The 24,141-nt window shown below is 33.9% G+C and overlaps 1 protein-coding gene across 1 annotated transcript in view; it reads right to left on the bottom strand.

The window, feature by feature from the left end:
* Positions 1 to 19,530, bottom strand: part of LOC140438575 (protein Skeletor, isoforms B/C) — a 111,961-nt gene extending 92,431 nt beyond the window's left edge. The window contains exons 1-2 of the mRNA XM_072528238.1: positions 19,482 to 19,530; positions 8,851 to 9,106 (exon numbers count right to left, since the gene is read on the bottom strand). Of these exons, the coding sequence (XP_072384339.1) occupies positions 8,851 to 9,106; positions 19,482 to 19,530 (305 nt within the window). The remainder of the gene's footprint in view (positions 1 to 8,850; positions 9,107 to 19,481) is intronic.
* Between the last annotated feature and the right edge of the window lie 4,611 nt (positions 19,531 to 24,141).

The raw sequence follows: 24,141 nt of genomic DNA, 5'->3' as shown, positions 1-24,141 counted from the left end.
AACAGAGCCTCTGGTCTGCTCAATTCTAAAGTTAATTTCACCGTATTTTTCTGCGCTACAGTTTAATTGATATTCAAGGTAAACAAGTTGATCAACTTGCTCAAGTTTGGTACTATTTACATATATAGACGGTTTTTTATTCCATTGTTTATTTATTACGAGTATTTTGTACATATGTTCAGGTCCAGACCTGCTTCCTTACAGCTCTCAACGACACTGTAAAGCAATATTTGCAGACCTTCTTGAGTAGACTAAGGAGTAGTGTGTCGTCAATTTTTTTTATCTCCCACTCTACATACTTTCCGAATTAAAATTGTTAAATCTGCGATGCAAAGTTCAATTTTTTATATATCATGAATGAACAATACAACTAATAAAATAACGTTAAAAATTCCATTATAGTTTCGAAACCCGCTAAATCAAATAATCAAAATATCCTCTATTTACTTCCATATATTTTTGGCATTTCTTTATAACATTTCTTCTTACCAGAGAATGATTCGGATTCAATATTCTAAACTCGTTAGCAGCACCCACTATCATTTGCCAAAGCTCATCTCGTATACTGATCACTGGTCCTGAATAAACAAGATGTTTCATATTTCCCCAAAAAAAAAAGTTTAAGGGATTTAAATCGCAGCTTCAGGCAGGCCAAGGATGTTCACTGCCTCTGCCAATCCATCGGTGAGGAAAAACAGTGTTTAAATAATTTTCAGTTCACGGGCATAATGAGGTGGAGCACTGTCATGTAAAAACCACATATTTAATCTGATCTAGAAGAATATCTTCTAAAAGTTGATGCAACTTTTTTCGAAGAAAATTTACATAACCTGGTGGGTTAAGTCTCCCTGGAAGTTAAACAAGGCCAATGAAATTATCACAAAATATTCCAAACCAAACATTGCTTTAAAACGCGTGTTGAAAGTGCAGAGTAGTGTTGTGTTAATCGTTCATTTTACGAGGACCAAATCAATCAGTGACCGATTCCGAATACGATCGAATCATTTCAATCTATCGTTAGTTTTAATACTTTCTGTTGCCGTTTAAAAGAAATAACGAGTAACCGATTGATTGAGCTGAATTGACTGAAAACCGAGAGCATTGCTTACGATATTTCATATGTGTACCTATTCAGCTTCACCTAAATTATTAAAATATCACATCTATTTTTATCACCTAAATATAGCTTTATTTAAAAGGCGTGCGAATAGATATTTTATGATTTTAACTACCTATTTACTATTAACAATACAAGCGAAAGCTATTTCTGGGGCCTGATATTTTCCAATTCGGTCTTCATCGCAAGTGAGGAACGACCGAGGGATCGAAAGTAATGAGGGTATTGGTTGTGAGATTTTGTTTTGGTTCGATCGGAGCCGTCGGCGGTCGATCATTCGATTTTTGTCACCGCACGATAGGATCTTTATGAACTAACGGAGTTCGGTCGTTCAATACTTTAAGGTGATTGAATTAAAACGAACGAATCACTCGTGATTGATACAACACTAGTGAACGTTGCATTTGGATTTTCATCGGCCAAAATATGCCAATTTTTTCGATTTATTACACCCATTCTGGTGAATGTTGCCTCATCCATAAAAAGAATTTTTTAAATAAAATCTGGAACTTGTCCTTGGTTATTTAAAATAGATTCGGAAACAATTATTCTGGTCAAAAAAATCACATGGTAGGAGATTCTAAACTGAGGTATAATAAAATGGATGAAGTTGTTGTTCGTGCAAAATAATTAACGTAGTAAATGAACTCCCAGCCAATGAATTGCCAGCTAATCGATGGACTTCAATTTTTGGATTTTCTTTCACATTGTTCAAAATGTCCGCTTCTTGTTAAACAGTCCATACTCTTGGTTGATTATTTCGATTCAGGGGTCGAAAACTACCTGATTCTCGTAACCTTTGAAATAATCTGAAAAATAATTTTCTATGGAGTTGCTGTCGATTGACACATATGTCAGCATCATATTTAGCAACAACAGGTTCATTAAAATTTTGTTGGACATAAACTGCCACCATATCGGTCATTTTACTATATGAACACAAGTTAAGACGTGGCATTTTACAATTTAAATTTCATGCAACACAAAAGCACGACTTGGAATGCGAAGCTGGTATTAAAAACGCATCTAACTGTTCTTCTTCTTCTTCTTCGTTTGTTTTTGGGTTTCGATTATATAATCATTTACCCAGTACATGTAAGGTTATGCTCGTCTTGCTCTAGGCAATGCACAACCAGGGATAAATTTCTACTTCTGTTTACTTTACTGCTAATTGACAACTGGGTGACACTGAAAGATCAGCTTTTCCATTTGTTTATCTTCTTCATTTAAGGTTACTGTTTACTGCTAATTGACAAATGGGTGATACTGAAAGATCAGCTTTTCCATTTGTTTATTTTCTTCATTTAAGGTTACTGTTTACTGCTAATTGACAACTGGCTGATACTGAAAGGTCAGCTTTTCCATTTGTTTATCTTCTTCATTTAAGGTTACTGTTTACTGCTAATTGACAACTGGGTGATACTGAAAGATCAGCTTTTCCATTTGTTTATCTTCTTCATTTAAGGTTAGATTAGACTTTTCTCGTTTGTGGGTAGCTTCGAAACATTGTCACATTAGGTTTATGGGTAATGCTACCTTCGGTTAGGATTAAGGATTTTAAGGACGTACATTTTTGTATGTTAGGATATTTCCAGTATTTTCTAGATTAATTTTGTTATTTTGACAAGTATAAAAAAAATTTTTTTTTCTTTTTTTAAAGATCGATTTGAAAAAATTTGATGAATTTAATAATTATTTTTATAACTTTGTCAGAGGGTTTATATAGAATACTATGTAAAGATATTGAACTCTTTATTCCTGCTTTTATTAGTTCTAAATACAGATCCATATTTTTGTGTTTGTTTATGGGACATTCAAAGAAGATATGGATCACTATTCCAATGGTTTTGCATTCACATATCGGTGTTTCTGTTTTACCTATTTTGTAGAGATAGCAAGGAGTTTTGCAATGTCCACTACGTAAACGATTAATATTTGTTATGGTATTTCTGCCCATATACCCATATTTGGCATACCATGGTTTTATGGGGAAATTACACTGCAATTTGCAATAGTTTGGATCTTTATCTTTAATTTGGGAATGCCATTCATTGTAGAATTGTGTTAAAATGTCTTTTTTTGTAACCCAAAAGATATCTGTACTAACATTTTTTATATCGTATGGTACTCTTAATTCTCTCCCAATATTCGCCAGCCTATCAGCTACCTTATTATCTTTAATTCCCTGATGTCCAGGTACCCATTCTATTCCTATCGAGAATCCCATATTATTAGCTTCTACCAATAGTTTTTTGGTCATTATGGTTGAAAATGACAGCTTCAATGACATAACCACATGACAACTTGCACAATGATTAGTGTTACAAGTTTATGTTTCCGGTATAACTACAATGAAACGCAAAAAAATTGAATTTTGCATCGTAGATTTTAAATGTGTTTATCTCGAAGACGGTTGGGTTTAGCGAGAGAAATGTAGTATACCTTTTTTAAGTAAAAATAATAGAGGAATAGAAACTTTGATCTTAAAATTATGTAGAATGAGGGATAAAAAAATTTAACGTAATAAATGAGCGCTGAAAGATGTATGTGGCGCCCTCTGGGTAATACATAATTTTTGGTAGGAAATTTAGGTTTCTCGTCCTAAAAACCGCGACTTACCAAATTTCGTGTTGTTATCCCATGCCTGTCAGGAAATATTTAAAAATAAATAAAATAAAAGTTGGTAATCTAAGGAGAAATTGCGGTAATTGGGCTTAATTCAATTATTTTATAACATGCTTATCGCTATAACTATGCGAATACAAAAATATAACAATATGGAACACAAAGCGTGCACACAATTTAATTTATTATCGATTTTGTTTTAATAGAACTGAAAAACTTCCATAACATTAACATGTTTTTGTACAATAATTTTTTTGTTCTTTATTAATGGAACTGTTAAAAAATCGTTTTATTGAGCAGTGCATTAATGAATAAATTGTTTGTGCCTTGATGGTATCATTTAAATTATTTGCGTTTGTATTATGTTCTTTTAAAATATTACAATGGTAAATTATTGTATTTCTAAAGGTTTGCATTAGATTAAAAATAATGCTTATTAATTAATAATATTAATAATAATATAATAATCAGTATGCATTTTGGACTAGACGTGAACTAGACGTGACTAGAAGTGCCGTATACTAAATATAGTCAGAGGAAAGGTTCAGCCCGGAGGTTTCGATATGCAGGATGGCCAAAACATCGAGGCAATGGGTGAAAACGATATGAACAAATATCTCGGAGTAAAGCAATCACGGAAAATTGACCATAAACAAATGAAAACTGAACTAACTTCGGAGTTCGTGCGAAGAGTAAGACAACTAAATCGGTCATATCTTAATAGTAAAAATTTGTTTAAGGCATTAAATACGTACGCCTGTTCCGCGCTGAGCTACTCATTTGGTATTATAAAGTGGTCAAAAACGGATATAGAGGGTCTTCAGAGGAAAGTAAGAACACTTCTCACAAAGGCGCAAAAACATCATCCACGCAGTGCAGTAGAGAGAACAACATTACCGCGGTATCAAGGGGGAAGAGGACTTATGGATATAGGTGAGCAATTGGATAAACAAATTGCTAATTTAAGAACTTATTTTCAGGTACAGGCTGAGACATCTACTTTACATCGAGCAATTTGCGCAGTAGATGATACGACGCCGCTTAAACTGAGGGAACAAGAAATGCGCATAAACCACCTGACTCGAGAAAAAAATGCGCACCTGGATGAGTAAACCTCTGCATGGGCGACATCTCAATGAGATCAGCCAAGAATATGTCGACAATACAGCGTCGAACTATTGGTTGACATCAGGAAAGATGTTTTCCGAGACTGAGGGTTTCCTACTTGCCATTCAGGATCAGGGTATTCCAACTAAAAATTACCTGAAATATATTGTTAAAGATCCTTAAGTCCAAAATGACAAATGCCGATATGGATGCCAAGCCCAAGAAACCATCCAACATCTTACCGGTGGCTGCCAGGCATTTGTCGGTACTGATTATAAAGAACGCCATGACTCAGTAGGTATGATTATCCACCAAGAACTAGCTGACAAACTGGGACTTCTCCAAACCGACCATCTTCCTTATTATCAATACGTCCCTGATAGAATGCTTGAAAATGACAACTACAAGCTATACTGGGACCGCACTGTGCTTACAGACCAACCAGTGGCCCATAATAGACCTGATATCATACTAGTTAATAAAATTACTAGGCAAACAACACTTATTGATGTGGCGATACCCAACACCAATAATTTACGTGTTAAATACAACGAAAAGATCGCCAAGTACAGAGATCTAGAAATACAAATCAGGAGACAATGGAGAATGGAAAGTACCCAGACGATACCTATTATTCTTTCTACCACTGGAGTCATCCCGAAGAGCCTCCTAGAAAACATAAAAAAGCTGGGTCTAAATGAACATTTATATAAGATTATGCAGAAAGCTGTGTTACTTTCGACGTCCAGATGCGTACGAAAATTTTTGGGAGATACACCGACATACCAAGTCACCTAGGACTCGATAACATGGAAAGAGTCCCACCAGAGCTCAATCCTTTTGATACCGTAGGTATCTGGGATGAGTGAATTTTTCCCTTAGAGGGAGTGTGAGCCGTATGGCTAAATCTGGATAATAATATAATAAATTTGTTTCGGTATTGTACTGTGGTAAGGTAATTTACCTTCAATTATTAAACAGAAAAATCTTAATACAAAACAGAAATACAAATAATTTATATTATAAACTTTTTAACTCAATCACGTTAGTTTAACCTGAACTGAAACTGATAGAGCACGGCTGTTTAAAAATCTGTCTGACGTTGTCAGATATTTTTTGTTTTAAAAGCGATACTGTTTTTTTTAATAAATAAAAAATTAAAAACTAAAAAAAATATTTTTAATTAAAATATATTTAAGTCCAACACGAGCATCGATGTAAGCATGGATTTGATCTCACGTCGATCAATTATTTCCTGTGGAAGATTTTCCCATTCTTCTTTACAGGCAATTGTAAATTTATTAAGAGTTCTAAGAGGATTTTTTTGGGCATGACCAGCTCTGGAGAGCAAATCCCATGGATGTTCAATAGGATTCATGTCTGGAGACATCGCAGGTCACTCCAAACAGCGAATACTTTGTCAAGATAGACATTAACTGGTTGAGTCCTATGTGGGCGGGCATTACCATCCATAAATACAAAATATTCACCCACAGTTTCTCGTCGTAATCTCACATGAGATTCTAAATTCCGTGTGATGTACCTTTGTCCCGTTAGAGTCCTCTCAATAACCACCAACTCCATGCGTCCATCTGCCATAATACCTGCCCAAAACATAACACTGCCACCAGCAAAAGGAAGTATGGGACGGACATGTGCTGGTTGTGCAGCTCTTGCCTTGTGGCAAGAGTGCTAGTGTTGGTCAGCATTGTATTTACAAATATGTTTTGCTTACCTATATAATTATAAATAAAAATTAATTGTTCTTGTTGTTCTTCTTTTTTTTTGGAGACATAACTCTATCCGTTTTTCAATGTGACTCCAGTAAGTTGTCGTTCCATCGTTTTCGTGGTCTTCCAACTGATCGTCTTTTTATTGGGAAACCGTCTCTCGCCGACTTTTTTACTCTATTTGTTGTCATTCGGTTTATATGATCGTTTCATTCTACTCTTCTATTTCTTACCAGTCTTTTTGTCTTCTCTGCCTGTCGTAATTGCGGGAAGTAATAAGTAGCTCTGACAGCCGGTCCTAAGCCCGGATAAAATGTGGAGGATGATTTTCAAGGTAAAAAACCTACCAACCGTAAAAACAAATACTGTTCAAAGAAACAGTGTACAGCCTCGTAACCGAATTGACCCTATGAAGCCGACCACGGAAAGGTAATTGTTAGTTATTATGTAGCGTTTTAAATTTTTTTTAACTACGAAATATTTATATGTTAAAAATTACTAAAGACGCCCCTGTTTGTCTGTTTGCAACATTTAAAATAATCAATAAATCAATGAAAGGCGTGTTGTTTATCTCGTAGTGAAGACGTATTAGCACTGGGAGTGTTTTTTTCTTTATTTACATTCAAAATTCCTCATTTCGTACATGTTATTTTTAACTATAATATTTCAAGGTTTTTTTGTCGCTGAACAACGATTTGTTTACATTCAAGCCCCCAAATATTCCGGTTGAAAAGAGATTCTTAGAAAAAATATTGCAAGTCAGGTACTCAATTTTTCTAAAACGTAATAAATCTGGGAATATTTCAATGTTTTTTTGTCGGTTTGTTGCTAAGAATGAGGTCAAGAAGGGTAGATTGTTTGTTTAGGTTTATAGACCACAAAAACTAGCTGTGAGGCGCGAGGGGAATTTATTTTGGTTGAATTTGTAAAATCTAACGCAAGCGGAGTCAAGCAAGAGATTTGAGACGAGAAAGACGTTTGGCGGATTTTGAATCCGTAGCCAATTCTTTGTGTGTAATGTCTTAAGACCGGTTAAGGTGATAATACTCTTTGCATAATGGCAGTTTAGAACAGAGTAATCATCATAAGATTTGTGCAGTACACCGGAACATTTGAAAATTATTATATAACACCGAACCTATTTTACATCTCTTGATTGTTCGTGCCTGAGTATAGAAATGGTTACCTTGTCCCTGTTGGAGAATATGTCCAGATAGATGTCCCATAGATGTTTAACAAGTTTTTTCAAAGTTAAGTGGCAAAGTTTGTGAATCAAGGTAACAATTAACATTTTAATTTTTTCCAAATTAGACAGACATTTTTTTGCTAAAAGTAATAATTGCTTTCATTAAAATTTAAAAGGATTTGTAATAATTATTAAATTGTAAATTTTATGGTTTAACTTGGCTGTCACTTTAATTGATTTTTTTTTAATTTAATGTTATCATATGACAGCTAACTTTATTATTTTTGATATTTATTTGTTTTGTTTGTTTTAAAAAAAGGTTAATCTCTGTGCGGTAACATTTGTGGGTTTTTGTAGTATCTCCAACCCCTGGAGTTTGTAAACGGGCACATGTAAGTCTTTTTATTCTGTATTTTGCAACTATTTATATAGTATACTTTTGGTGCAATCTGTATTTTTGGTAATTGTTTGTTAGAGACACAAATAAATGTTTAATTTATTGCTCCAACCATTTTAGTTTAGAAAAATCTCCTAACCTTTTTTTGTGTGTTTACTTTTTAGGAAGGAAGAGCCCTTTTCTTCTTTCCTCCAGCAAGTTTAGGATCCTTCAAAGCGGCGTCCTTATTCTAAATCGCTAGAAGCCCTTCCTTGTTGTTTTGTTTGCCCAGTTGCCCAGGAGATTTGTGTAAGTATTCTTTTATTTCATATTCTGGTAGTTATCCCAATCTGACACCTTTTTCGTTCACCTATCCACGACCCCAGCTCTCCAGCTAACCCCTGAGTGCCGTTCGCACATATAACGATTGTTTTGCTTGCCCTATCTTCGCCCCCATAGTTTCAGTCCCCAATTTTCTACCCCCATAATCTTACCCTGAGGTAGGCAAAATATTTCGTTACAATTATAATCATAAAAGAAATAAAATTTATTTTGATATTACTAAATTTACGAATTATACCCAAAAGACAAATCAGCATATCACCAACATCATTATATATTACAGAATTGCACTATTCTCCGTCAGTATATGCCATCCATGGTGTAATAAAATCAATCATAATAAATCAATAAATAATTATTTATCTACCTGCCATTGTAGTCTTCCGGGTATGGTATGATTATTCCCTCTGGACTAGGCCTTGGAGAATTGCCGATCCAGAAGAAAGCGTCTGGACCAGTACCGTCATAATAAAATCCTTTGATGAATATCGTACTCTCATCTACCGCGTATGCAGTCCCTTTTATACCGTGGGCGAATTCGACTAATCTTCCTATTTTTCTTCCGTAGTAAGGTTCTATGGGTTTGGCACATAATCCTGAAAATAAAATATTTCGATAGAATTCTCAATATTTGTGTTATTGTAATATAGAATGTATAATCATAAAGTTATTTGAATATTACATCAAATGGGAATTAACAATTATTGTATACTGAGACACAAGTATGTGTCAAAAAAATATGTGAATAAACGTGTGTGGCCAAACTATAAAACTAACAATGAGTTACGGAAAAAAAACAAAAACTTAAAAAGCAGATGGGAGCGGGTTTTCGCTTTTTCAAAATCGATTTTGTGGTCTAAATATATGATGTTGGGCTAGGGCTGAAACAAGTTCAACTGGAACAAGGTATCTTGTACATATCATGGTCTTCATTGGGGATTTGGTCTTTAATGGATCTGACGAGATTAGACCACTTGGTGTGAGTAGTGAAGATGGTTTTAATGTTCATAGGATTAAGACTTCTACTGATCTTGTCAGTGATACATTTGATAAAAGTTATTAAGATTTTGGGTTGATCAGGCGGCAAGGTTTCTTTTTTGGATGGAATGGGGTTAAGATATTTTTGAATGCTCCTATTGATTTGGGTTTTGTATATCTGTTTTGTTAGAGTGTTTGCCTAGATAACTGAACTAGGGTTGAGTGGGCTGATGATGTGACTGAGCATTGAGATAACGGTTTATATGGGTGGGTTTCTGTTTCTGAATGAGAACATCAAGGAATAACAAAGACTCTTTAGACTCTACTTCCATTGTGAATTGAACACTGGGATGTATTCCATTCAGGTGAGAGAGAAAGAGACCTAATGTGTCTTTACCATGTGACCAACTGACAAAGGTGTCATTTTAGTGTCGTAACCAACAGCTGGGTTTGAGATTTGATGAGGACAGGGCTGTTGTTTCGAAATATCCTATGTAGATCTTAGCTATTGCTGGAGAGAGGGGGATCCCACTGGGGCATCTTTGATTTGATGGTGGAAATGATTTTGGAATGAAAAGTATGTTTTAGACGTGCAGCGTTTTATGAGAGATAATGTGTCTTGGGTGTTTGATGTTTAGAGTCCAAGATGGAAATAGTTACATCAAAAGGAATGTTCGTAAATAAAGAAACAATGTCAAAACTAACTAGTATATCTGAGGGTGAATAAGAAAATTTTTTCAGATCAATAAAATGAAAATAATTGTTGACAAAGAACGAGACGTTTTCGGCTAATAGTTGTATGGATAGGGCGAGATGTTTTGTCAATTTCTGAGTGAGACAGTTGTATGCACTGACGATGAGTTTTAGGGGTATATTGGGCTTATGGATTTTTGGAAGACCATATATTCTTGGAATTTGGGATAATTTTTCTCTGGGTATAAGAGATTTTTTTGATGTCTGCACTCTGCAGGTAGAGTAAACTTATTTATGATATATCAATATATATATATATATATATATATATATATATATATATATATATATAAAAAAAAAAAAAAAAAAAAAAAAAAAAAATACTAAGGCGCATCTATGGAGCGGTAAATGAAAATGGTGTCTGGAGAAGACGATACAACTTCGAACTCTATAGGATATACCAGGAACCAGATATCGTAAAACACATAAAGATAGGACGTCTAAGGTGGGTAGGCCATGTTATGCGGATGGAGCAAACCGACCCAGCTAGAAAAACGCTCCTTGATACACCTATTGGTCAAAGAAGAAGAGGAAGACCCAGAACAAGATTCCTAGATAACATCGATGAAGACATGAGAAATATGGAAATACGTGCTTGGCGGAGGAAGGCGATGGATAGGGACGACTGGAGAAAAATTCTTGGGGAGGCTAGGACCCACACAGGGTTGTAAAGCCAAAATGATGATGACAATATATATATATATATATATATATATATATATATATATATATATATATATATATATATACATAACAATATAAAAAATGGTAGTATATTTATAAATATTAATACTTTTTACTTTTTCCTTAAATCTTAGAAAATTGATATATAGTTGTTTCCTCTTTTAATATCTTTTAGACACAGAACCACCCTGTAACATTAGAGACAGTATTGCGGAGCAGGGGTCTCTAACTCGATATATTATGAGCTTATATTGAGTTGTAGTGTGGTGTCTGCTGCAATCATTATCGAATCCGGTAAATTGATTCGGTTATAGGGTACGCCCTTTCTCCCTTTTTCTTTATGTAGTATCATGAAATCGCTGATATCCACAGATTCGCGTGTCATAGATTATGGCGTAGATATTTCGTGGATGTACAATTATGTCTTTATGGTATATTTGAAAGATATTGTTTTACTTTTCCTCTATTAGAGTCTAAATGAGGAGACACATTGTAAAAGTTAATGGCAAGATTTACCTATTTCGTAACGACAATACTGAAAGGTGACATTTTAATTCTATTTGTCATTTGGGATATTTAATTGTCTTGTTTAAAAGTTCTTATGTTTTCTTCATACATGCAAATGTTCAAATTATAGTTACCTACTCTGTTTTTTGGGCTTATATAAACTAGATACAAAAAGGGGTGTAACTTATCAATCTTTCTCCTATTTCAATGGCGCGATGACAATTTATAATTTCCGAAGTAATTATTTCATTAGTAATACAAATTAATTCGGCGCGATCTTCGGTAAAATTATGAGATTAGAGTACACTCACATAATCACAAAATTACTGATAATTATGGCCATATTACCATGTCCACTGGTAACTCTAACATCATAAAATATAATACCAAATAATTTAAACCAAATAATTGTAATAGATAAATTTTAACGGGTTTTTACCCTGATATTTAGTGGCTCAAAATATGTGCACTTAGACATTGATGATGGAACATGGTTTCCGAAAACGTTTTGTCTTAATGACATAGCCCGTTTGGGTTTTTAATTTATATATACCTTTTATAAAGGATTTTTACTTAAATTTTTTGTGATACATGGTATACAGCCAGCTATAGGAACTTAGTTTCCTTGTAGAAATAATCGAGACTATTGAATCGACGTGAAGAACTGCTTTTTTGTGACGTTACCCGTGACGCTCTCTCCTCATGGCGCTAGTTTCGTGACGCTCGTCTCAGCATTTTACTGTAGAGAAAAAAGTAATGCAATGCCAGTATAAAAGCTTCGCTTCAATAAAACAACCAAAAACTAAGAGATCAAATAATATGTATGCAAAATGGCTGTGCCATATTTTCGATAAGTTAAAAAAAATAATCTCAAAATTCAACAATCTCAAGCTATTAACGAACCGTGTAATAAACAAAGCATTGTTCTTTGTCAGAATAAAAAACTTTATACTCAATATATAAAATATTTTCCTTTGGTCGAATTCGTGCGCAGCTGGTATAACAATAGATTATAGTAGACATGAAACCTGTCGTACATCATTACTGATATCCCGTGTTTCCTTCATAAATTCATTCACGTAGTTCCAGTATTGATTTTCCGAATTCTTTTTGTAATAAAATGAAGATCGTTTTTAATCCCCCTTTTGTCCGGGACTAGATAAAAGGAATAAGAGGTACACGCAAAAAAGTAGAGTTAGACAGTAATATAATGTGCCCATTCGGTAATAATTAAATATTAAACATTAGATAAGTTATTAATTTTTTAATATTTTCTGCGCTGCTTCTGCGGAAAATTGAAAATCTGGGATTTAACCTTATTTACCCCTAATCAAAAGTGATATTAGCTGAATTCGCGGGTCTTTATTATCTATTTTTTTACTTTCAAGACTTTCTCTCAACTTATCACGACGTACTGTCAAACACTTTTTTAAAATCTATAAAACAGGCTTGGAATTTCAGATTTATATCCAAACAAGTATATAACTACATCACATCATACGTGTCCATCTTTGTGTAAGTACATTAGCTGTGTAAGTATTGCTAATATCGATCTTTAAATTGTGAATCACTCCCTTATGAACAACTTTTAAAAATAGCTTGAATATATTGTGCATTAGCGCTTTGCGTTTGATATTCCTAATATTCCTTCGAATTAACTTGTTTTAATTAATATTAAACTCAACAATGATAAACGCAACTATCATTTCATACGTACATAAGTAACCTAAGGCAACGTACTATAGACCCATATTTTTATCCAATTTATACAGCTGATATCACAACAACTAACTTAACTGATCTGACGACACTACCATAATATCATTGGACGAACATCCACTAGAAGCGCCAGAAAAACTCCAAAACCACCTTAATTTTGCTCTAAGGCAACTAAGGCAACGTACTAGACCCATAGTTTTATCCAATTTATACAGCTGATATCCCAACAACTAACTTAACTGATCTGACAACCTTCTCTGACGACACTACCATAATATGATTGGACGAACATCCACTAGAAGCGCCAGAAAAACTTCAAAACCACCTTAATTTGGCTCTAAGGCAACTAAGGCAACGTACTAGACCCATAGTTTTATCCAATTTATACAGCTGATATCCCAACAACTAACTTAACTGATCTGACAACCTTCTATGACGACACTACCATAATATCATTGGACGAACATCCACTAGAAGCGCCAGAAAAACTCCAAAACCACCTTAATTTTGCTCAAAATTGGGTTCATAAATGGAACACTATAAAAACGATAAGAAATCTAAACAGATAACCTTCACGATCAGACCTACCTTATATCCTCAAGTTACAATTAACAATTAATCCTTTAGAGTGAAGAATTAAATCAAGTATTTGGGCCTTAATTAACTGTATTAATTAGTCAAACCTATTAATTTTAACATCAGATAAATGCGATAAAAATTTAAAAAAATTAATCACTACTAAATGAGTTATATATGTATAACGTATATGTATGAGTATACTATGTATAGTACAAGTTCTAGTATCCAATAAATTGTTTATTGATAATAACAAATCACTGAAACGTTTAAAAAAAGTGTTTTATTAATCCCAGATTGAAAAACCAAAGAAATTGAACCAAACAATTTATTTAAATTAAACAGTCAGGAAAAAGCCTGTAATATCAGAAAAAAAGTAAAAGTCAAAAATAATATAATCAGCAAACGGAATTAAGACAGGAAAAAGTGCAATGAATAAAAAATCGCGAGAAAACCCAAAAACCATAAGTCAATCTGTTGCAGTTTCGTAACTGTATAAACAGTGGTAAAATATTAACATACTTTTTGTTAGTTTTGGGTCTCCCGGTATATTTAGCCAAGATTCCTAGTACAAAAGTAAAAAATTAAGTAGTATTGGGGAAAGAGACTCATAAGAATAGAACAAAAAATTATTTCCAGCTAATAAAAGTAGAAATGTCAGAATTAAAAGCTGAAAATGTAGCATTAAAATCAGAAATTACAACACATAAAAAAGAATAGAAGAGCTAGAAAGAGAAGTGAGAAAGAAAAATGTTATACACTCGCGATCATAAAATCCGGGTCACCTTGAAAATCACCGATTTCATTTTTAACGAGCTTTATCGTAAATAATAATAACACAAATACAAACTAATGCATGTTTCTGAGAATTGTTGCGGTTTCCTTTGTAACAAAGAATTCCAATAGTGCCGATTTCGCGGTAAAGTGCACACTTCCCAAAATGAACGCTACCTGTAACTCCGCTTGTTTTAAATGTCTCGCTTTCTGTTCAAATGCAACGGACAAACGTTTATTATTGCTACCATTAGTGTTTATTAGTGCCATTATTAGTGTTTATTTTTTGACAAAAATGCCTTTGACTGTTGTTGAAACGGCACAAATTGTTGCACTTGTAGAAGACGGTCACACTCAACGGCAAGTCGCAAGAACTGTTGGCGTAAGCCTTTCTACGGTTCAACGAGTGCTTCAACGCTTTCAGGAGGCAAGTTTGCTAACCAGGCGACCTGGCTCTGGACGAAGAAGAACGACCAAGGCACTAGATGACCGTCCCTTGTGTTTCAGGCTTTACGAAACCGGACCTCAACTGCGGTTATGCATCAAAATCGTCTAGAGGAAGTACGAAATCGCAATTTCAGTGTTGCAACAGTCAGAAGAAGACTTTGTTCTTCTTGACTATCTTCTCGGGTAATGGCTAGAGGACCGCCACTTCGCCGGGTGCCTCGAGTTGCACGACTAGCTTTTGTTCGACAATACGCGCATTGGGGAATTAACGATTGTAGCAAAGTTATATTCTCAGATGAATCCCGTTTCTGCCTAACTGGATTCGATGGACGTGTAAGAGTTTGGAGGAGAACCGGTGAACGATTTTCACAAGCTTGCATTGCTCCAAGAATGCCATTTGATGGAGGCTCGGTCATGGCTTGAGGAGGTATATCTTCCGACTTCCACACAGAATTACCCTTCATCGAAAATGGGTCCCTAACTGCACGAAGGTACATTACGGAGATTCCGGAAGAACATGTTATGCCCAACATGGCAGGGCTTGGAGAAAACGCAGTTTTTATGCAGGACAACGTGCGAGCGCACATTGCCAGGATCAGTATGTAATACTTGGACGAAGTTGGAATTACGAAGGTACCCTGGCCAGCTAGGTCTCCGGACCTGAATCCCATCGAATATCTCTGGGACTATTTGAAAAAAACGTATTCACACCCGTACACCTCCTCCTAACAACGCACAGGAGCTTAAGGATCTGTTAGTGAGAGAGTGAAATAACATACCACAACATGTAATCCGGAGAAAAATTGAGAGTATGCCCCAGCGTCTGCAAGAGGTTATTAGAGCAAGGGAAGGTAATACACGATATTGTTCATTGAAATTTCACTGATTTTTTACCACGTTCTGTACTTTCCATTTTTTTTCGTATGTCTGTTTTATCCACAAATTTGATTTGTTTTCTGTTTTTTTCAATAAAAACAATAAAACACCATTCTTTTTCTTTCAAAACAAACATTGATGACAAATAAAAAATACATTAGCCAAAAAAAAGGTGATTACTGCACCAGAAGCAAAAATATTTAAGAAACTTGAAATTTTCAAGATGACCCTGATTTTATGATCGCGAGTGTAGTATATGGTGTAACAGAAAAAGGAAGTAAACAACAAAATGACATGAAAACTGGTATAAAAAATATTGCACTTAAATTCCAAATAACACTAAATGAAAATACCGACATAATAGATGTAAAATCCGTTGGGATCAAAAAAGCTAATAGCACTAATATGAAAATATGTCTATGGGATTTAAAAAGCCTATAAATAAAGCTGAAGATAACGATGTAGCCATATAACGACCCATCAGAAAAGTTTACCAATGGGTAAAGTCCTACCTAACTACCTCCGAAAGTTGGGAGCCAATGTAGAACAATAAAACTCACAACCCAGATGGAAGCAAGAAACTGAAAGACCGAAGGGAAGATCTAGAGAGAAGTAGGAGGACCCGGTCATAAGAGGTATTAAAATCCTGGAAAAGTGAGACACTTGGGAGATCTGTGCACAGATCGAAATGAGTGGAAGACAATTGTAATGAAAACCAAGTCATAACAAACACTTTTACACAAGAAGAATACGGAGTGATTTACCGCGATAAGCGAATCTGCGAGCTCTAAGTAAGAGCAGCAAACATTCGACCAGGAATAAAAGATTTCAATGATATATGTGTGTATTTTTGTGTATGTGGGTGTGTGTGTGTCTGTGTTTGTGTGTACAAAACGACTTCAATATGTACATGATCCTTTACAATTTTGGTTGTGCATTACAAATAATTTGTCTACATTTTCTAGATAATCAGAGCTTCCTGGAGACTCGTACTAAAGAAACTCAGGTATTTTACAAACAATAGACTAAAAGTGCAGGTGTCGGTAATAACCATGATAAGTGCAACGGATATTGCTTATAAAAATAATCATGATAGCTTATTTTGTATATATATTATCAACCATTTTACATCTAATTATCTCGGCTTCCTTAATAATCTAATTCAGTTCCCTTTTAAACCACAAGAAAATTCCGTATTATTTCTCATTTTTCTAAATATAAACAAAAAACAGAATTCGATGTCTGTGGCTCTGCGATAACAAGCCACTAAATCGATCATAACCGGCTACGGTTTTGCGATAATGTTTTCGGCTAAATTTGGAATTGGTAGCGTTTCTTTTGTTTGTTAATCTTTGTTGACTTTGTAAAAGCAATGTGTTCTTTATATTGGAAAACAAACAGGAATAAAACCTGGAACAATAACACGCTTCCTTTTGTTCGTTTTCACGGAAACGTTTTTGATATGACAGCAGGTGATTTTTTAATTATTAAATGTAGGTAATATAACATACTAAATTTTTATATTTTTATAACTGTCTCACTTAATCTTTTTCTGGCAAATTATTATGTGTTTCTAGTATATTTCGAGCAACGCCGGTGATAACGGAACTGCAAGTTGTGCACTTCAGGCGGGCGCCACTGTTTATAAATAGGAAATTAATGTTTTAAATGTGGTTTAAATTTAAACTTCCCCTCTGGCAAGTACTGGGTGGATTTAGTAACTCAGTAACTACCAGTGCCGGTCATAAGCCCCGATAAAGGAGGAAGGTTGGGCGACAGGCTAGTAACCTATCCCCGGAAAAAATACCATTACTACGAAACCCGAAAACAAGCCTCGGAATGGACGGATATTAAGGCAACGATATTGGCAACGGGACATGGATTTTTCTTTTGGAACTTGGAACTTTAGAACTGTGAACAGGGTCGGAGTGTTGACGCCTTGGTCAATGAATTGACAAGATACAAGGTTGGTGTTGCAGTAATTCAGGAAACAAGATGCCTAGGGAAGGATATCCGGGATGATGTCAGACACAGTGGCTCAGATACAGATACAACATGAGATGACAGACCCATTTCAAATAACACAAGGAATAAAACGGGGTAATGGGCTGGCACAAACATTGTTTAATTTAGCACTGCAATACGTAGTAAGAAAAACATCAGAAGATAGAAACAACACACTTATCAATAAATCGGTCCAACTGGAAGCATATGCTTCTGCTATTCATCTTCTTCTTTTTATATAGACATGACTGTCGCCTCTAGTCTGACAACCGGACTATTCAGAATAGCAGCAAGCAAAGTTAAGATAGCCATGTTGATCGCCAACATCCGGAACATATAGGCATCATAAGAAGAAGAAGAATCTGGGTATATTTGTTTAATTTTTGTACATGTATATTTTTTTCCTTTTTTTTTTCTTGGAAATCCCATAATTAAATGAAACTACATACTATATGCTTTGAAACTAAACTACCAAACGCAAAGTATGTGTCGCGACAGAAAAATAGGCCCGGAATTACAATGTTGTCTAGGGCCCGCTTTATGTGTAATACCGCCATTATCATCATCATCATCATCATCATTATCATCATCATCATCATCATCATCATCATCATCATCATCATCATCATCATCATCCAGACTTCATTTATCACGTCCACTACTGGCCATAGGCTTCCCTTAAACTGCTTCATTCTTTGCAATTTTGTGCTCTTTGTTGGTCTGCCACTGCTCCTATATGAAGACAAAAAATCTTATTCTTTTAGACTGTTGCTCCAGAAATCCCAGATTGAAGTCATGATTAAAATGATATTCGGAATCATATAAGAGAAAAAAAGAATTTACTCAATATAAGGCAACTAGAGATTATACTACGTATGCTGCTCTAATGACGAAGAAAAAATCAGGGAAGACAATGAAAAGCAAGATGAAAAGGTGACAATAATATATCTTATAGACCACAATAGGACTTCATCCCCTATAGCAATAAAAATATCCGTAATTGAGTATTTTTTAAGAGGGATTTAAAACAAAGATGCCAGTTTATTGTTGTTGGTCGTTATAATTTTCCATATACAGCCAAAAAGAAAAAATGTAGGCATGTCGAAAAATTTTAAAATATTTTTATAGCTAATAGTAGGTTCTACGTGACAAAGAGAAGTGAGTTACTTTTTAATGGGTTCGTGTAATATTAATATTGCAGGGTAATAAATAATAGTCTCCTGTCTTTTATTTAAAACCCCATAAAATTAGTACACGGCTATTGCTGAGTTATTACACAGAAATTTGTCATTACGGTGATATTTTATTATCGATAACTGCCGTAAACGCGACAACAAGAAGTCATAAAAGTCTCCCCTCAATGAATATCATCCCTCTTTGACTATAGAAGCTATACATTAAAAGACCGGTGCCCGTGGTGTGACTTGGGGGAGTTTGCACCACTGAATATAGTGTACAGAGTGAATCAGCGATCTTTCTTTAATAGTGATGTAATCGATCTTATAAAAGATAGGGCATTCGTCAAAGAACTGCAATAAAGTATATCTTTTTTGTAAATATAAGTCCTATATATATTCTAAACGACATAACGTTTAAAGACATTATCGATACCATAAATGAATGGAAAAAGTTTGAACATATTTAAATATTATTTTTTCCATCTTGATATTTTTAACTCACTCTTTCTCTTATTGTGCCTGGTTTGGTAGTCTTTTGGTGTTTCTACCATTGTCTTAATAAATGATTCTAAGGTCTCCCTCCACAACTAATCAAAAAATGAACTCATCATTTGTGAGTTCACACAATCGTAATTAATCCTTTTTCAGACCTAAACAAAAGACATATCTATATATCTAATTAGCCTTCTTCGGTCCATCTTTGGGCATAGGCCTCCCCAATCCTTTTCCATTCTTCTCTGTTTGTCGCTACAGTCATCCACCATCTGCCCATCTCATTTGGGGCCTTCCTCTGCTTCGTTTATATCCCACTGTCTCCAACTTATAAGAGTTTTGTTCCATCAGTCTTCTCTTTGTCTTATTTTGTGTCCGGCAAATACCCATTTCAATTTTGCAACTTCTTGTCAACATCCCTCACTTTTGTTTTCTCTCTTATACACTCGTTTTTCTTTTTATCCATTAGTCTTATGTGCAACATTTGTCTTTCCATCGCTCTTTGGGTTTTTATGATTTTGTCCATGTTTGCTTTTGTGAATGTCCACGTTTGGGAACCATAACTGAGAACAGGAAGTACGCATTGATTGTATACTTTGGCCTTAAGATGCTGTGGATATCTTTTGTTTTTAGGAATGTAGCCTAGTTTGCCAAATGCCGCCCATGCCAGTCTAACTCGTCTTTTTATCTCTGCTGTTTGGTTTTCTTTGTTAAGTTTTATAGTTTGACCCAGATATATATATATATTCCTGAACTTGTTCTATTTCATCTTGTCCGATCCTCATTGTGATGTCTTCATCTGTATTTGTTATGATTTTGGTCTTGCTGTAATTCATATTAAGGCCTATCTTTCCAGCTTTTACGTCCAGTTCTTTCATCATTTCAGATAATTCTTGTTTTTTATCGGTTATCAATGCGATTTCATAAGCGTACATTAGATGGTTCAAGCGTTGTTCACAAATTTTTATACCTTTTTCTTCCCATTCTAATCTTTTAAAAATATCTTCCAGAGCCTGATTGAAAAGTATCGGTGATATTGTGTCACCCTGTCTCATGCCTCTATTTATTTGCATTGATTTTCTTCCTTCATATACTTTAATTGTTGTTTTGGCTTCCTTATATATATTGGCTATTAGTTCCGTATATCTGTGGTCAATTTTGCTGTTAATCAAAGAACTTTTCACTGCCCAATGTTCGACATTGTTGAAAGCCTTTTCGAAATCTATGAACGCTATATATAGAGGAATGTGGTATTGATTTGCTCGTTCTATAAGTATTTTCATACTTAGTAAATGGTCACTTGTACTGAATCACTTTCTAAAACCAGCTTGTTCTTTCGACTGGTATCCGTCGAATTTTGTCGTCAATCTATTGGTTAAAATTTTTGTTAGGAGTTTATACATTACATTGAGGAGTGTTATAGGACGGTAGTTTTTTATATCTGCTTTATCCCCTGTCTTGTGTATGATAATGGTTACGGATTCCTTCTAGTTATTTGGAATTCTTTTTTTCTTTTAATACCTTGTTAAAAAGGGAATGTAGAGTGTTAATTACCAGTTTTCCACCATATTTCAGCATCTCTGCAGTTATTCCATTTTTTCCAGGCGATTTGTTGTTTTTCATTTCTTTCAATGCCTTCTTTATTTCTAATTTGCTTATTTCTGGCTGTAGCTCTGGGTTGACATTTTTTATTTTAGCCTTAAGTTGGTTTTTAATTTCTTCTGGTGGTTCCTTTTTTGTTTTATATAATTCTGAGTAGAAATGGTGGATTATATTTATGATGTCATCTTTAATGTTTGTTTCTACTCCGTTTACATCTTTTATTTGGTTTATTTCACACTTACCTAATTTCGGTCTTAAGCATTTCATATTTTTGTTGTTCTGTATTACTTCTTCTATTTTTATTTCTTGTTCTTTTCTCTTATTTTCTTTTATCATTCTGCTTATTGTTTTATTGATTTCTGTATATTCTATAGATTTCCTATTGCCTTCTTCGCTTAGCTTCCTTCTTTTACCCATTAGCTTCTTTGTTTCTCTTGATATATAGTTGTTCTTTTTTAGATCTTTTTTTGGTATTTCTTTTCCTGATGTAATCATCGTATGTTGTCTATTTCGTCTATATCTTTATCATCACTGTCTAATTTTTGGGAAGTTGTTCTTTTAATAGGTCTTTGTATATCTCTTTATATTGCCTTAGTTTGTTTCTATCTACTAGATCCCAGTTTCTAATTTTTTTTTTTCATTGTATAGTTAGCGTCAATACTAATTTTTGCTCTGACCATCCTGTGATCGCTACCTGTTGTGAATCTGCTAAGAACTGTTACTTCTTTAATGATATATCGTTCCATGGACAGTATGTAGTCGATCTCATTTTTGTGGATCCATTAGGATTGATCCATGTCCATTTTAGTTGGGGCTTCTTTTTGTAAAAGGAGTTCCTTGCGTATAGATGCTTTTCTTCTAGGTAGTTCATCAAAGTAGCACCTCTATCATTTCTCTGACCATACCCGAAATCTTTAGTTTCTTCTTTGTTTAGCTTTCTACCCAGTTTATCATTGCAATCTCCAATTAATAGTGTAAGAAAGAAAGGCATATAGCATGTCCGAAAGGACACGCTATATTTTTAAACCTCTCATTACTTACTTTTGCATTGCAAATTTGTCATCAATAATATACGTAGATTTTGGTAGATACTAGTACACCTCTTAGTCTCTCTCTTCTTTTGCTTTGGTAAGGATTGTTTTATGGAGATTTTAAGATATATACTCTTCTTTACATTACTCAGAAACTACCAAATTTTGACCTACCATGCAAGACATAGCAAACATTTAACAAGATACGAACTCGACTCGGTAGATGCGCTGACATGCACAAATTGCGCAAACAGCTGCTGTTCACTCAATGTAACTGTAGGGAGAATCAAACCATTGCATTGGCCCTATTACCGTTTGCAACTTCAGAGTCAATAGACTATATTAATAGATCGATTGGTTGTTTATAACCCTTCAAAGCTTGTTCATTATTATTAATATTTGAAGCTTTAAATGTATTTGAATTGCTTTACGATAAATAAATCAATTCATCGATGTCGATACATAAAAATAATAATATACAGTCAAACCTTCCAAATAATCGTACCCAATAAACTACTGGTGAATCATAGAGTTGAATATTTCTAACAGATTGTGACAAATCGTAATAACAAAATACTTAAAAGTCAATTAGTAGAGAATTCCTTCTAGAGATTACCAACTAATTAAAACACTAGTACATAGAAGTAGGTGGGATAACACGTTTAGTACCGCCTCTCCACCGATTTACCCTGTTAGAAATTTTCCATGTAAAATCAAAAATCAATAGTAAAGTAATAATTATATTTAATTTGATAATACACCAATAGCACGAGTGTACTGATAAAACCATATTATGAAATCAAATACTATTTTTATTAAAGGAAATACAAACGATATGCTATGAATATGAAACTTCATTCTATACAGGGTGTGTCACGACGAACTTACACTACCTGTATTCGAAAACTCTACTTACACGACATTTATGAAAATTGGTTTATGGGAGTTTTAAGTTATGACAAACTTAAAGAAAATATTTTGACAGACATAGAACTTGTTAACGTTTGTTAATGAAGTAAACCGCAACTTTGTTATTTTAAATATAACACAATGTATATTATTACGTTTTTAGATTATGCATAAAATTTTAGATAAAACTTGTATGAAGTACTGTAGGTCAAAAATTTATATTTTTTGAGTTATTCATCTTTTTTTTTTAAATTTAACAGATAGAGACAAACTTTTTAAAGTTATTATCTCATTTATTCACAAAAAATTTTTGTACAAAGAATATGTAACTTTTTTTCAGGAATTTATATCGAAATTGAATTGGTAAGTACAGGGTGTTTACAAATGATACGCCATTTCTTTAAACTTCAAACAAAGGTCAATAATTTTAAATGAAACACATAATTTTAATAAAAAAAAAAGGGTGTGGCAGTCCAGTGGGACTGCCGGTAGAAGTTATACTTCTATACACGCGTTCGCCGTTACAAATTTATATGGGAGTCAATCTGCACAATCATTACATATGTAATGCTATAGGTATGAGAGACCAGAAAGAGAAACATAATTAGGTATATGATGCAGCGTTTGCTGTATATAAACAACATTTGACTTGTAATAGGAGAATTTCATCAAAATATAATAATATTTTGATGAAAATGTATATTTTTATTTTCATATATGTATTAAAGGAGTTGAATGCAAAAAAATTTACACATACTCTGCAGTAAAATTCATTGTTTATTTTGTTATTAATATAAAAATATAATACAATACACTGCAACATAATTCAATATAATAATACAATACAAATTAAAATGCAATATTCATAGGTATTTAAAAATGACAATATACATAACTTATTTACGCATATGTTTAATTTACCATGATAATATTATTAATAAAAAAAAATATTGTTTGGTAATACAACTTTCAATGTATCTGACATTGACAAATACAATATTTAATTGTTGTTTATTGTGTATATAAGTACACATTTGAACTTTCTTGAGATATTTACAAGTTTTAATTTATAATTTAACATGCCTAACGCGGCTTGTTACTCCCGTGCAAATTTCCAAAGTCGAACGC

The sequence above is a fragment of the Diabrotica undecimpunctata genome, chromosome 4 (genome assembly GCF_040954645.1).
Source record: "Diabrotica undecimpunctata isolate CICGRU chromosome 4, icDiaUnde3, whole genome shotgun sequence".
In the NCBI taxonomy this organism is placed as follows: Eukaryota; Metazoa; Arthropoda; class Insecta; order Coleoptera; family Chrysomelidae; genus Diabrotica; species Diabrotica undecimpunctata.
Note: the sequence above shows the minus strand (reverse complement) of the source record. Positions and strands in the feature narration are given on the sequence as shown.